General features: G+C 47.7%; 1 protein-coding gene across 1 annotated transcript in view; it reads left to right on the top strand.

Moving 5' to 3' along the window:
• Nucleotides 1-7,878, top strand: part of Tmem51 (transmembrane protein 51) — a 49,865-nt gene extending 41,987 nt beyond the window's left edge. Inside the window, exons 2-3 of the mRNA XM_028754011.1 lie at nt 1,511-2,048; nt 6,775-7,878. Of these exons, the coding sequence (XP_028609844.1) occupies nt 1,705-2,048; nt 6,775-7,183 (753 nt within the window). The 5' untranslated portion in view covers nt 1,511-1,704 and the 3' untranslated portion in view covers nt 7,184-7,878. The remainder of the gene's footprint in view (nt 1-1,510; nt 2,049-6,774) is intronic.
• Nucleotides 7,879-14,924: the final 7,046 nt, after the last annotated feature.

The raw sequence follows: 14,924 nt of genomic DNA, 5'->3' as shown, positions 1-14,924 counted from the left end.
TCTGAAGCTTCCAGAAGTCTGAGCTAAGACAGACAGACAGACAGACAGACAGACACACACACACACACACACACACACACACACACACACGCACTGCCCCCACTCCAGAGCTTGCACGTTTTCCTTCATGTCTCGTCATTCCTTGCCTCTGCTTCCTGAGTGTTCCCTTCCTTCCTTCACCCAGGCCTCTGCAGCATCTCCCATGCAACTTGCAGGTAGTCAGATGCACCATAAACATTGACTGGGTGGAAGAGAAGGAAGGCGAGGACTTCACGCTGAGAGAGGATGTTGTCCCAGATATTTTTAGAGTCGTTTTTAACAAAGCGGAGAGTTTCAAATGAAGGTGAAAGTTTAACAAGAAAACATCTCCGAGGCATCTCGTTTCAAGCTCCCCAAACAGCTGGGCTTTCAGAAAGGTCGGAAAGAATGCAGGATTGAAAACAAGGCCTGTCGACTGGGCAATCCTGCTCGGCAACATTTCCTGCCCACCCCTGACTGAAAGCTGGGCAGATTGGGGTCGTGCCCTCCCTTCCTCCATGATCTCCAAACCTATCCTAAACTACAGCTTCAATGCCTTGCCTCTAGACTCCCTCTGTGTTCTGGAATCCCGGCTACCATGAGTCTTTGACCGGCTTCGCCAGAAGAGGGATTCATTTGTTTGGTTGTTTGGGTTGGGTTGGGTTGGGTTGGGTTGGGTTGGGTTGGGTTGGGTTGGGTTGGGTTGGGGTTCTCCAGGACACAGGAGATGAGGAATGTGAAGGCTTCTGCCTCCTTTAGGAAGTGGGGGAGATGGGGCTGAGGCAATGCTTTCTTTCAGAGCTACCTTACGGTCTGCATCCATTTCACTGGATGTGAGCACACACACTCAGTTGAGACTCTTGCTGTGTGGGGGGCCGAGAGACAAGTAAGGGACCACTGGAAGACACGCCCACTCCAATAGCTAGTGGAGCATATTCAAATACCCAGAAAGGGGGTGACCTAGTAACTGCAGGGGTACTTGGAGGGGGTGTGCAGACCCAGGTGATGTAGGGTCACATGGCCAAGGAGGGCATACTCATTGTTCTAAGAAAAGGGATTTTTTCCCCCTCCAAGACAATAAGTAGGGAGCCAGCGAGGGTAGTATACTGAGCCCAGCAGGCTAACTGGATGGGATTCATTGTTACTGCTACATCCCGCCCCCCACAACCCCCAGGTGACTGGGATATGGCTGACCCTGGCCCAGCAATGCCATCTCTCGCTCTCCGGCATCTCTCCCATGAGAGCTGAGAGGAGAGCACACTTCATCAAACCTCACAGCACGTTGTAGCTGCTCTGAGCACTGCCCTCACTGGCCTCCTGCAGGGACAGATCTGGTTTTCCCTTCTAGTACAGGGGTGGTGGCTGGAACATCTGGAGTGTATTAGAGGTAAGGCCAGGGTGGAGGCTGGTGGCTCGGCCCTGCCTGGTACCTCCTTCACAGAGAACCTCCCCAAGACAGAGTTGATAATCTCTCATTCCCTCTCCTCTTTAGATCTCCCGTCTGCTCCATCCACCCTGGCTGCCTGGCATTTGAAAAGAGCCATCAATTGAGAGTCTACAGATGAATTTTTTTTTCACTGGGACACAGGAGAGTTTCTTTGCTGCGTGAACGTAGTGTCTGTTGGCACCACTGCTTTTTAATTTATTTTTCTCTCTTTGAGCCGGGTCTTACCCGGTTCCGCTGCCATGATGGCCCAATCCAAGGCCAACGGCTCACACTACGCGCTGACGGCCATCGGCCTGGGGATGCTGGTCCTCGGGGTGATCATGGCCATGTGGAACCTGGTTCCTGGTTTCAGCCCTGCAGATAAGCCAACGGCCCAGGGCAACAAGACAGAGGGGGGTGGTGGCATCCTCAAGAGTAAGACTTTTTCAGTGGCCTACGTGCTGGTCGGGGCCGGCGTGATGCTGCTGCTACTATCCATCTGCCTGAGCATCCGGGACAAGAGGAAACTGAGGCAGCAGAGTGAGGAGCTGGCCCGAATTCAGCAGCAGGCAGGAACCGTGCCCCCCTCCCAAGAAGAAGACAGGTGAGACCCAAATGACTGCTCCCTCCAGCTTAGGGGAGGGACACACTTACACACAGGGTCACCGAGAGACTGCTTCACTCCACGAGTCTGTATTTCCACTCTCCTCCGGGAAGGCGCCTCATATCATTTTTACAAATGCCCTCGTGCTTACTAGATGCAGGTTTCCCAAATCCTGTGGCTTAGGTGGATTATAAAGTGTAGCACAGAAACTGATGGGGCCTAGGGTCCCAGGGTTCTAGGTTGCTTGTTTGTCTCTCTGTCCCAGGTGCTGTGTGTGTCTACTTTGATTTTAAAAGGTCAAGGTACAATATTTCGCTTGGCCCAAAATATCACATTTAAATGATAGGCAATAGCTGGGGGATATGTAACGGAAGTTGGCATCTCTCTGAAGGTTCATTTCTGTGGCTGAGATCAAAGCACTCTAACAAATGCAATTTAAGGGAGAAAGGATTTATTTAGCTCACAATTGCAGGTCATGGTCAATCATTCTGGGGGAGTCAAGAACCCCCACTGTCAAGAACAGAGAGCGATGAGTTAATGTATACAGACAGTCCTGCACTCAGCTCTGTACCTCCTTTTTGTCCAGTCACGAAACGCTACCACCCATACTCAGGGTGTATCTTCCCACCTCTACTGACATAGTCAAAACCACGCCCTGCACACACAGATGCAGGTGTTCTCAGAGGCCTGTCTCCCGAGTGATTCTAGATCAGTGATTCTCAACTTGTGGGTCCCTACGCCTTTGGCAAATCCCCATCTTCAGAGATATTTATATTACGGTTCATAACAGTAGCAAAATTACAGTTATGAAGTAGCAACAGGAATAGTTTTACGGTTGGAGGTCACCACAGCACGAGGAACCGTATTAAAAGGTCTCAGCGTTAGGAAGGTTGAGAACCACTGTATTAGCTAGTGTCAAGCTGACAAGCACGGGCAGTCAGCGCAGCATCCGTGCTAGAGATTCTTCTCATTGCTCTGACTAAATACACAGAGTTGGCTTAAGGACTGAAGGGTTTATTCTGTCTCTCAGTTTGAGGCTAGGGTCATTATGGACTGGAAGGTGTGGCCACAGGAGCCTGGGGTGGCTGGTTACATCACGTGGGAACTCAGGAAGCAGAGAGAGATGAATGCTGGTGTTCAGGTCCCTGTCTTCTTTCTCTGCTTCATCCAGACCCTGCCCGTAAATGGTGTTGCCCACATGTAAGTCAGGGTGGATCTACCCTACTCAGTTAAACCTCTCTGGAAACACCCCTGGCCTCCCCCTGCATGGCTTTGGACTTAATGGGCCACAGGGAATGAACACATGACAACCACAAGTAAATCTGGGGCTGAGTGGGTCATGCACACTCTGATGGAGAGGTACCAGCAACAGCCAGGAAACTCACCACATTAGGGGGTCTATGTGGGGAGTAGCCTTAGGCTGCAGTTATGAGGAGGAGACTTCAGCTGGTACTTTCTGCTCCTACTGGTCAACCCAAGGCCAGGAAGAAGGCCTTGACATCCCTGAGTCTGGGACATTGGCATTCTTGACATGGCCCTATTCATATAAACAATGCACATTGATTCAGGGCTTCATCTATTCCCAGCGACCCTCACAGACATTCCAGGGATGTGTCTCCTAGGTGACACCTAAATCTCAAGATAACAATGGTGATGAGCCTCTCCCTCCATCATAAAAGAACCCCGTGAAACAACACAAAAGATGGACATACTGGTCAGAAAACAGACAGAGGTTACAAACAGTGGTTTCATAGCTGTTCCACCTCATTGATCCTGGGATAAACAAAACGATACAATACCCTCTGTGTGCCCTCTCCTACCTACATTAGCCAAGACAGGCAGGCTCCAGCATCAGAGAATTACAAGGACGGTGAGCCATGGACATTACGGGGCCAGCAAAATGGTTCAGTGGGTAAAGGAGTCTGCTGCCAAGCCTGAAGACCTAAGTTTGATCTGAGGAACCCACACGAAGCTTGTCTCCCACCTCCATATGTGAATCATGACACAAGCACTTCGGTGGGCATGTACAAATAAATGACAGGTACATAGGAAGATGACTCCCCCAGCCACGGCTGGCCAGTGTTCTTTAATGTGGAGCAACCCCCGCAACACTGAGAATGAGATGTGATAGTGGCATAGCCTTTAGGAAGGCCCCAGCATACCAGACACTGGGTGGCCCAGAGAGGGACAGTAGCAGACAGATAGGGGGCCAAGGTTCTGAACATGATTGCCTCTGGAAGGAAAGATTAGGGTTTTGGTTTTATTTTAGGGAATGCAGGTGGAAGGATTTGCAAAGTTTGTATTTTCTTTCTTTACATGATGTATATATAGCAAGGAGGGGGGGTGCTTTATGTCAGAGATACCGGCCCTATTTCTTCTTTTCTCTTTCATCCCTTCTTCTTCTTCTTCTTCTTCTTCTTCTTCTTCTTCTTCTTCTTCTTCTTCTTCTTCTTCTTCTTCTTCTCCTCCTCCTCCTCCTCCTCCTCCTCCTCCTCCTCCTCCTCCTCCTTCTCCCTGTCCCTACCCCTACCCCTACCCCTACCCCTACCCCTATCCCACTCACTCTGAAGCACTGTGTAGCCATGACTAGCCTGGAACATACTATGCTGACCAGGATGGCCTCAAACTCACAGAGATCCACCTGCCTCTTCCTCCCCAATACTAGGATTAAACCATACCCTGGTCTCATTTTCTGACTGTGAAAACACACATGCAGACTAGGGGTGTACCACAGTGGTAGAATACTTGTCTTCTTTGGTTGAGGCCCTGGGTCCGATCTATATCACAGAAATGAGAAAAAAAGACAATATTTGCTATATTACTGTTAGTCAGAAAAAGCAGAGCCAGCTACCTGCTGCTGAATGACAGGGATACATTCTGAGACACATGGGGTCAGTGACTTTGTGTGAACTGAGACATCTGCAGTGTCATCAAATCACCATGCACTAGCACCCTGTGTGCTGTCCCCTATTGAGCCAACTATGATAGCATAAGGGACACATGACTGTATCTGTGATTAAGAAGAGGAGAATCTTGGGGATGTGGCTCAGTTGGTAGAGTGTTTACCTAACAAGCCATAGGTCCTGGGTTCAACCCCAGCACCACATGCACGGGTGGTGCACACCTGTAATGCACTCTGGACACAGAGGCAAGAGGTTCAAAGTTCACGGTCATATTTTACTACATTGAGAGTTCAAAGCTAACTTAGGCCACTTGAAACCTTGTCTCCAAAAGAGAGTGAGAGTGACCTAGTACGAGGTTTAGACCACGAGTTTATGGATGTCAGGGAGACTCCTCATCCTCTGTCTGCAAGCTGGAAGCCAGGGAGGCTTCCCACAGGTGCCGTTCAGCCTTAGCCCAAGAACCCGAGATCCAGGGAACCCTTGGGGACCACAGCTGGTCCAGGGCATGTGAAAATGTGAACTTCCTCAGTCCCACAGTGAGTCAGAACAAGGGCAAAACTCCTTCCAGATACCTTAGTTCTGTTGAGCCTGCCATGATCAGGACAACCCTGAGACTGGGGAGAGAGCATGTTTTGGGATTCAGCTGATAGTCTTCTATAGGAAGGTCTTCAGCCATTCCATGGTCATTACGCAGAATTAACCAGCACACACACATTTAGTGTAGGAAACATGGGAAATAATGAAAAGGAGGCGAATCAGTTACCCATAATTCCCACCCCTGCTGCCACGTGATCAGATGAGTTCCTCAATAGTGGGGCCATTAAGAAGTAAAGACTAAGGTTAGGGAGATGTTAACGTTATCACTTGGGTGTTCCTTCTCTACTTGGGGACACCCATCTCATTTAACAATCACAGCTGTTTCAAGTACCACACCTTTGGCCAAAGGATGGGTGTTGAGATAAATGCTCCGCCCAGTATGTTATGAAGTGTGAAAGGATTGCAGCCGAGTTCACATCCAAACAACTGTGTAGTCGTAGTTCAGTGAGGTCTTCACCTTCTGCCCTTCCATTCCTTAAATCTGTGACCAAGCGGCTTGATCTCTGTATGAGTTTTGTTTGTCGATACCTGACAAAGACCACTTAAGGAAGGAAGGGTTGGTTTGGGCTCAGAGTTGATGGCACAGCCTGTCCTACCTGGGAGGAGATGTGGTGGGAGCAGGGACGGATGCTGGCCCTGGGAGGAGGTGTGGTGGGAGCAGGGACGGATGCTGGCCCTGGGTGGAGGTGTGGTGGGAGCAGGGATGGATGCTGGCCCTGGGTGGAGGTGTGGTGGGAGCAGGGACGGATGCTGGCCCTGGGAGGAGGTGCAGCGGGAGCAGGGATGGATGCTGGTGCTAAGCTCACCTTCTCCTTTTTATTCAGTCCTGGCTCCCAGCCCGTGTGATGGTGCCACCCACATTTAGAATGGATCTTTCCTCCTCAATTAACCCAGTCTGGAAACCCCTCATGGACAGGCCCAAGGGCTTCTCTCTTAGGCGCTTCTAGATCCTGTCAAGTTGACAATCGCATTAACCATCACAACCTTGATGTATTTGTTTTCTCATCTGTAAAACGGGCATAATGAAAGCCCTTACTTATGGTACAGTTGGTAACAGAAAATTGGTTCTTCTATATTTTATTGGTTTCTCTATGCTAAAATACTTCCTGATTATTTCTAGAGCCTGCATGTGGTTTGCAGAGTTGGTATGTGTGGACCTAGTACTCAAATACAGCAAATTCGGTGACTTGAGTGTGTACTGACACTCTGTGTTTATTATCCTGCAGCCAGGAGGAGGAGGAGGAGGCCTCCTCACGATACTACGTACCAAGCTACGAGGAAGTGATGAACACAGGCTACCCGGAAACCAGGGGACAGGAGCAGAACCCAAGACTGAGCATCTCTCTCCCCTCCTATGAGTCGCTAACCGGGCTGGACGAGGCAACTCCCACCAGCACCAGGGCAGAGACAGAGACCAGCCCAGGGCATGCTCCCGACAGGCAAAACTCCAAGCTGGCCAAACGCCTGAAGCCACTCAAAGTTCGAAGGATTAAATCAGAAAAGCTTCACCTCAAAGACTTCAGGATCACCCTCCCAGACAAGAACATTCCTCCTCCCTCTATCGAGCCTTTGACCCCTCCACCGCAGTATGATGAGGTCCAGGCAAAGGCCCCCGATGCCCGGCCACCTGACTGAAAGACTGTCTATCTACACTCCCTCTTGTCTCACCCTCCACACCAACAGACTTCAGCCAAAGCCACTTCAGCCCCAGCCAAGGGGTCAAGGCACACTTAGCCACTGTGATGGGGATTCTGGGTAGAGGGAGTTACTACAAACGGTTCACAGAGCCCAGAGTAGAGGCATCAGAAGGATGCTGAGAGTTTGTGATGCTCCTAACCATAGCAAGACGTGTGACCTTGGCATCCCTGCACCTTCCTCTCCCACTCGGGATCATTGCCCACACACCCCTCTCCTGAGCTGGGGACAGGATCCCTAGTGACTTGTTTAGACCGAGGTTGTCTCCTTTTGCTTCGGCCATAGTCACCGTGTTTCAAAAAGAAACCGAGTTTTGTGCTTGCTTTCTTCACTGGAGCCTTGAACCAGTGGAGAACATAGCTCAGCCTTGGCCAAAAGGACCTGGGACTGTCTTGTGAATAAATGATGGCCGTGTGTGGGTGAGTTGTGGGGGAGGTCCCTAGGGGCCCCTGGTGCTGCTGGTTCTTTGAGGGTCTAAGGCCTGATGACTTTCAGCGTGTGACAAAGATGACTGTTGATTCGGTACACTGGTCTCCTGTGGGTAATGAAAGGCAAGAGAGGAAGTAGTTGCTCCCTGCCTTCTCAAACACCATGCAACTGGGCATTTTATAATAAAGTGTTTTATATGTAGCATACCTGAGCGTTGAGTCATTTTAGCGGGAATATCAATGATAACAGCTGGCCAACATGGACACATTATTCACGGGGGAAGGGGGCTGTGTTCTAAGCACCAACCGTGTTACCCCATGTCACCTGTACCCAAGCCTGGTTCCCTTGTTATTCTGCAGGTTAGCTCACAGGCTTGGGTTAGCTAAAGCACCCCATATTGCACCACTAACAAGTAGCTCTGAGCTCAGACCCTCTGCCTCCAAAATCCCAGTTCTTACTTTCTCTCTCTCTGCCAAGAAACTTGGTAAAAGAACACTGACCACTTGCAAGGAGACTGGAGGCTGCCCTCATCAACCCACAGGCCACATAGAAGGCTCTGGAAACTTCAAGCAGTGCCCCAATCTCCACCCCCACCCCAAACAGCCCAAGAAGCTCTGGCTGTCACTTGCCCTCAGAACTGACTGGAGATAGATATGTTCCCATTGGGAGGGGACAGCGTCTACTGTACAATACATGGCACTGTGAAATACCCCAATGACCACAGATTATTAAGGAAGGGAACAGAGACCTCTGCATCCACATCTTGGCCCTGGAGGAAAGCCTGGGACAGAGACCTGAGTCCAAAGGATTCCATATGGAGCAGCCTGCTGGGAGTCCTGCTGCTCCTCGGATTCTGAGAAAGAGAAAGTGTTTCGGGCTCTCAATGTCTCTCAATAAGCTCCAGGAAGCTAGAAGGCAAATTACAAGCTTAGCCCCAAGCGAGATGGGTACAAGGTAAAAGGTGACAGTAAAAAGTACAGGTCAGCATGAAAGGCTGGGCTGGAGATGTGGCTCAGTTGGTGGAGGATTTCTCTGACATGCAGGAAGCCCTGAGTTCCATCTCCAGAACCACATAAACCAGGTTGGTAGTAATCCCAGAACTCAAGAGTTGGAGGCAGGAGGATCAGGAGTTCATGGTCACTCCATTATCTATGAGTTCAGGGCTAGCCTGAGCTATGTGAGACCCTCACCTCCAAAACCAGAATGTGAAGAAACAGAGTCTGTGCGTGCTTGTTTGTGCCACAGTGAACCTGTGGAAGTAAAAGGATACCTTGTAAAAGTCAGTTCTCTCCTTCCATGGTGTGTCACAGGGATTAAATTCAGATTGTCAGGCATGCTGTGGGAAGCCACAGCATCTTTTATGGAAGTGCCGGCTCCCCAGGGACAAGGACCGAGGCCCCTCAGCCCGCCTGCCGCAGCTTCCTTCTGCAGTCAGTTTCATTCTCTGGCCAGAGCGTCCTCCCTTGCTTCCCTCCCTCACCTTGGCCCTCATGATGGTCCCTTGGGGATCCTAATCTCCGAGGTCCCATCACCCATCCTCTGGTTCTCCACATACTCACCATGGCGTGTGTGTACCTGCACACAACACAAGCAAAATAATAAACAAAAAGAAGAATTTTTTAAAGAGGAAATAAACTCTCATCCTTAGAGATCAGCCTCAGCTTTAGTCTTAAAAAAGAGTGTCGTAAAAAAAAAAAGGTAATTTTTACAAAGCCTATTTTCCTATTCTTTCCTCATTCTAGACTTAAAGTATAATTATCTGTGGCATTATAAGAATACATCTCTGGCCCCTTCCCCTATCTGCATCTGTCCCCATCTTGCTTTTAAGAGAACTTTACAAAGTTGAAATAACCTGGAATTTATTAACATTCTATAAAAGATACAGCAAAGATAACTATCAATGGTGCCTACCAAGTCAAAGACACTCTGGGAATTTGTAGATTGTTTAACAGCATACTCGAAGCCAACAGAGGGCATGTAACGAAATAAAATGACCAGAATACAATTTTGGAAGCAGAAACAGTGGCGTGGCTTTTCTGGGTTATAAATCTTCTCAGGAAGAAGAAAGGAAGAAAACTTCAGATAAGATGGTGTGGTGCCCGGAGATAAGCCTGGGCGCTGTGGAGAACTCAGGAGCTGTGTGGAGCTTCAAAAGCAGGCAAATGTTCTCAGTACCTGTCCCTGCGCTGTCATATCTGAAATTACCCTCAACGACAGCTGAAAACAGTCACCAGCAACGGTGAGGAAAACAATACACTTCAGAGACGGCAAACTCACTTTTTGAATAAAATCCAAAAAGCCGTGAGAATAGTGTTTGCATGGAAATGAGGGAGGATTTGCTATAAGCTAGTGCATAAACGTACCCACAGCGTCGAATTTTCTGCTCCCTTCAAAATTAAATGATAGAAAGCAAGAGCGGAAATCCCTTATTTGTGATAAATTTCTTGTTTAAAAGTCAGATCCCAAGGACTAGTCCACAAGTTATTTTGTTGGTAGTTTTTTTTTTCTTTTTTTTTACAAGCACACCACGTGAGCCTTTGCGGAGAGTAAATTCAGTTTCGCATCAGATTCTGCACAAAGGCAGCAGAGAAAGGGTTACAGAAAGACACACCTACAGGAGATGCTGTGGGAGGAAGAGGATAGGCTTAATGACTATAAAGGTAGTGTCGAGGTAGACAAGATGGCCCAGCAGGTAAAGGTAACGTAGTGCAAGCCTGATGCCCTGAGTTTCATCTCTAACTCTCCACACATTGTTCTCTGACCTCCACACATGGGCCATAGCAAGCATCACACACACGTTAAATAAATTAATACAAGTACTAAAAAAAAAAAAAAAAGGTTTAACAGTAATGCAGTGTTGGGAAGATGGCTCAGATGGTAAAAGTGACCTGAGTTCAATTCCCAATGTCTTTGTTAGGGTTTTTATTGCTGCGATGAAACACTGTGACCAAGAGCTAAGTTGGGGAGGAAAGAGTTAATCTGGCTCACACTTCTGGCCCCGACTTTTTCATCATAAAGTCAGGACAGGACTCAAACAGGGCAAGAACCTGAGGCAGAGGCCATGGAGGAACACTGCTTACTGGCTTGCTCCCCATGGCCAGCCTGCTTTCTAATACAACGCAGGATCACCTGTCCAGGGATGGCACCGACCATAATGCTGGGCCCTCCCATATCTAGCACTAATTAAGAAAATGCCCTACAGGCTTGTCTATTACCTGATCCTATGGAGGCATGTTTGCAATTGGAGTTTCTTCCCATTTAATAAATCTAGCATAAGCCAAGACTACAGCAAACCCAGCATCCTCAGAGGCTGTCCTCTGACCTCTGACCTCTGACCTCTCTATGCAAGCTGTGGCATGTTCCCTCACCCATGTACAGCATACACACACACACACACACTAACAGATAATTTTAAGATAATTCTAGGTCAATTAAAAACATTCACTTCATCCATCAAAATATCACAACGCAAGCCACGATTGGAACCACAAATTTTAAGACTTTATTTTTATGTCTATCTTCCAAGTTAAAAAAAAACAAAACTCTGACTTAAAATGTTTCCATTTGCTGAAAGCAGTAAAAACTGTCCATTCCTCTTTCCCTTAAGCCAATAATAGAAAGGTCTCAAGAGGCTAAGTCGGGGCCAGAAATAAGACCAAAGTAGAGTCTGTGGAGGAACAGCAATGGCTGCGTTCCATAAATATGCTGAAGGCAGGCTGTCCCACGGGTCTACTTTATGGAGACTGGAATACTTAGATATGCACATTTTTTCCCTCTAAGATAGGGTCTCATATATCCCAGGCTGGCCTTGAACTTGCTAAGTAGTTTAGGGTGACCTTGAACTTCTGATCTACCTGCCTCCACCTCATGACTGTTGAAGTTACAGACATAAGAATGCCACCTTACCCAGTTTATGCTCTGCGGAGGATCCAATCCACGGTTTGGTGCATGCTGGAAGATTGATTTTCCCATTGAGTCACCCCCACCCTACACCACAGATGAGCCCATTGTTCACACACCCTTTCATTGAGTATACATTGACCTGGATCCATACAGTTTAATCTCCACTGCTTGTCTCTCATTGACCTTGTCACAGTTGAGGTTGGATGACACTGACAAAAAGGTGTTCACTGAAGGACCGCCAGCAGCAACCTCCACTTGTCCTCATGAGACGCCAAGAGCACCTCCCAAGCGGGCTGTTATTATTTGGATCAGAGTTGTCCCCAAAGGCTTATGAGAAGGCTTGGTCACCAGCCCGTGGTGCCACCAGAAGATGGTGGATCCTTTAAAAAGTTGGGGCCTAGCTGGAGACTAGTCACTAGGGTGTCATGGTTTGAATCTAAAATATCTCCCTTATGTTTATGTTTTAAATACTAGATCTTTGCCTATGCCATCATCTGAAGGCTGAGGAGCCTTTGAAAGAGGGACTTGGCTGGCAGAAGTGGGTCACTGCCAGTAGGTCCTTTGAAGTTATATCCACCAGGATGGTTAATATTGATTGCCAACTAGACAGAATCTAAAACTATCTAGGGGCCTGTCTATAAGCAAGTTGGAGTAAGCTAATCAAGGTGGAAAGATCCACCCTGAATGTAGGTGGCACCATCCCCTAGGCTGCGATGCTTGATTGAATAAAAAAGAAAAAGTGAGCTGAGTACCAGCACTGATCTCTTACTCTGCTTCCTGGCCGCGGATGCCATGTGACCAGCCAGCTCACGTTCCTGCTGCCATGCTGTCCCCAGCATGATGGACTGACTTCACCCTCAAAATATGAGCCAGAATAAACCCTCCCTTCATTCCTTCCTTGAGTGGTCTCTGTCAGGTATTTTGCCATAGCAAGGGAAAAAATTAATACCGGAGGGTGTGCTTTCAACAGGGATTGAGACCCTGGCCCTCTCCCCTCTCTCTTTGCTTCCTGGTCACCTGAGATGAGCAGCCCTCCCCTACCATATGATCCCACATGGTGACCTGTGATACTACAGGCTCCAAAGCAACCAGATCAACAGTCATGGACCGACACCTCTGGATGAGCTGAAGTAAACTTTTTTTTCATGTAAGTTTATTGTGTCAGGCATTTTATCACAGTATCGGAAATATGACTAATTTGTGTGCCAGTTAAAAATGTTCCAAGATATTGTCAGATGTCACCCGGATTGAGGAAAATACCCCTGGATTGAAAACACACATGGAAAAATTAGGGGGTAGGGGAAATGACTCTGAGTGGTAATTTCCATGCAATTTTGTAACCAACTCTGGGTCACAAGACAGAAAATCAAAGGAGTGAGCCAAGAGTAAAGGTGTTTCTGAGGGCAGGACCTTGAGTAGGAAGGTTCTAGAGTTCATCTTGCCCAACTTCCTTGTGCAGGAAAGTAGAACAGAGATAAAGATCTATGCAGACAGGGCACAGCACACTATGCAAATGTCAGCAGTAACAAATAAATGCTCAGTGGCTTCCACCTGGGAAAACAAAGGACTCAGGAAATACCGCCACAGGGTCCCCACGGAACCCTTCAAGAAGCACCCTGTGAACATAAGATCTTATCGTGGCTTCCCATGGGTGAAGCAAAGCTACATAGTTGTTCCTGTTTCATTTCTGTGGCTGAGATAAAATACCTAGAAAAGAAAGCAACTTAGGGAGAACAGGCTTATTTCAGCTTACAATTTCAAGTTACCGTCTATTGTCTCAGGAAAGTTAAGGAGGAATAAATGTTCAAACATATAGTACGTCACACTCACAATCAAGACAAAAGAGAAGCAAATGTGCGCATGCTGGCTGGCTGGCTTGCTTGTGTCCCTCTCAATTTCTTCATGCTCATGTAACTTAGGTCCCCTGCCTAGGGTATGGTGCTGCCCACAATGGGCGGGGTCTTTCCACATCAATAAGCTTTCCACCCCCATGAGCTTGCCTACAGGCTAACCTAGTATACACAATCCTTCATTAAGACTGCTACCAGGTAATTTTTGGTTGTGTTACTAATTGTATTTTGTGATAAACAGTGGAAGAAAAACTCTTTCTAGAAAAGCTTTAGTTAATACTCAACAAAGGAATGGACATTACAGAAAATGGACGGGTGGATGAATAAGCAAAGGATACCATGGAGTGTTACCTACCTTAAAACAAGAGGAAATTCTGACACTTACTATCCCATGATGAACTTGAAGACTCTTGTGCCAAGTGAACTCAGACAAAAAAGGGCCCGGAGATACATGGCTCAGTGGTGCTTGATATGCAAGGAACAGATATTCAAACTGATGGGCTCTTCACACCCACAATCAGGACCAGAGAGAGGCACATGCGTGCTTGCTGGCTTGCTTGCCTGTGCTCAGCTTGAGCTTGATCTGTAAGGGCGAGGATCTGAGTTCAAACCCTCATCACTCATGTAAAAAGCCAGGCAAGCTTCACGTGCCTGTAACCACAGCGTGGGGCAGTGAAGACAGCTGGTCACCAGAGCTCACTGGCCAGACACCCTAACTAAAACAGTTTCCTGTTCATAGAGAGACACTGTCTCAAGGCAATATGACGGCAAGCAGTGGAAGACACCCAATGCCCTATTCTGGCCTCTTGCACACTTATGCACACTCAGCACACACATATGCCCCCTGACACATTCCACACAAATACGTTTTAAAGAGGGCACAGAGACACGTTTTTATATGAGAAACAAACAGGAGCTGAACTCATAGAAACTGAAACGCAAGCCTGTGTTGAGCCTGGGAGAAGGGAGGAGAATCTAAGGGATATAGTTTCAGTTCCACAAGGTGACAGGATTCCTCACAGCATACAAGGACACGTAACATGTAAAATGTATGCTTTAGTGGGTAAAACAGAGGCTGGAGAGATGGCTCAGTGGTTAAGAACACTTGCTGCTCTCCCGAAGGACCCAAGTTCAGCTCTCAGCACCCATGTTGGGTGACCTCCAACCTGCCTGTTACTTCAGCTCCACAGCATCCAACACCCTCTTGTCTCCATGGGAACCTGCACTCATCTGTATGTACCTACACACAGACACACTCACTCACACTCACATACATACACACGTGCATACACACATGATACAGGCATGCATGCACATGCATATGCACATGTGATTAAAAGTTATAAAAATAAATTCTTTTTAAAGATCTATTATTAATTAATTTATTTATTTATTTACTTATTTATTTATTTTATGTATATGAGTGCTCTATCTGCATGTACACCTGCAGGCCAGAAGAGGGCATATAACTCATTACAGATGGATGTGAGCCACCCTGT

The sequence above is a fragment of the Grammomys surdaster genome, unplaced genomic scaffold (genome assembly GCF_004785775.1).
Source record: "Grammomys surdaster isolate TR1022 unplaced genomic scaffold, NIH_TR_1.0 125977, whole genome shotgun sequence".
Classification (NCBI taxonomy): domain Eukaryota; kingdom Metazoa; phylum Chordata; class Mammalia; order Rodentia; family Muridae; genus Grammomys; species Grammomys surdaster.
The sequence above is the reverse complement of the archived record's forward strand: the minus strand, read 5'-3'. Positions and strand labels throughout refer to the sequence as shown.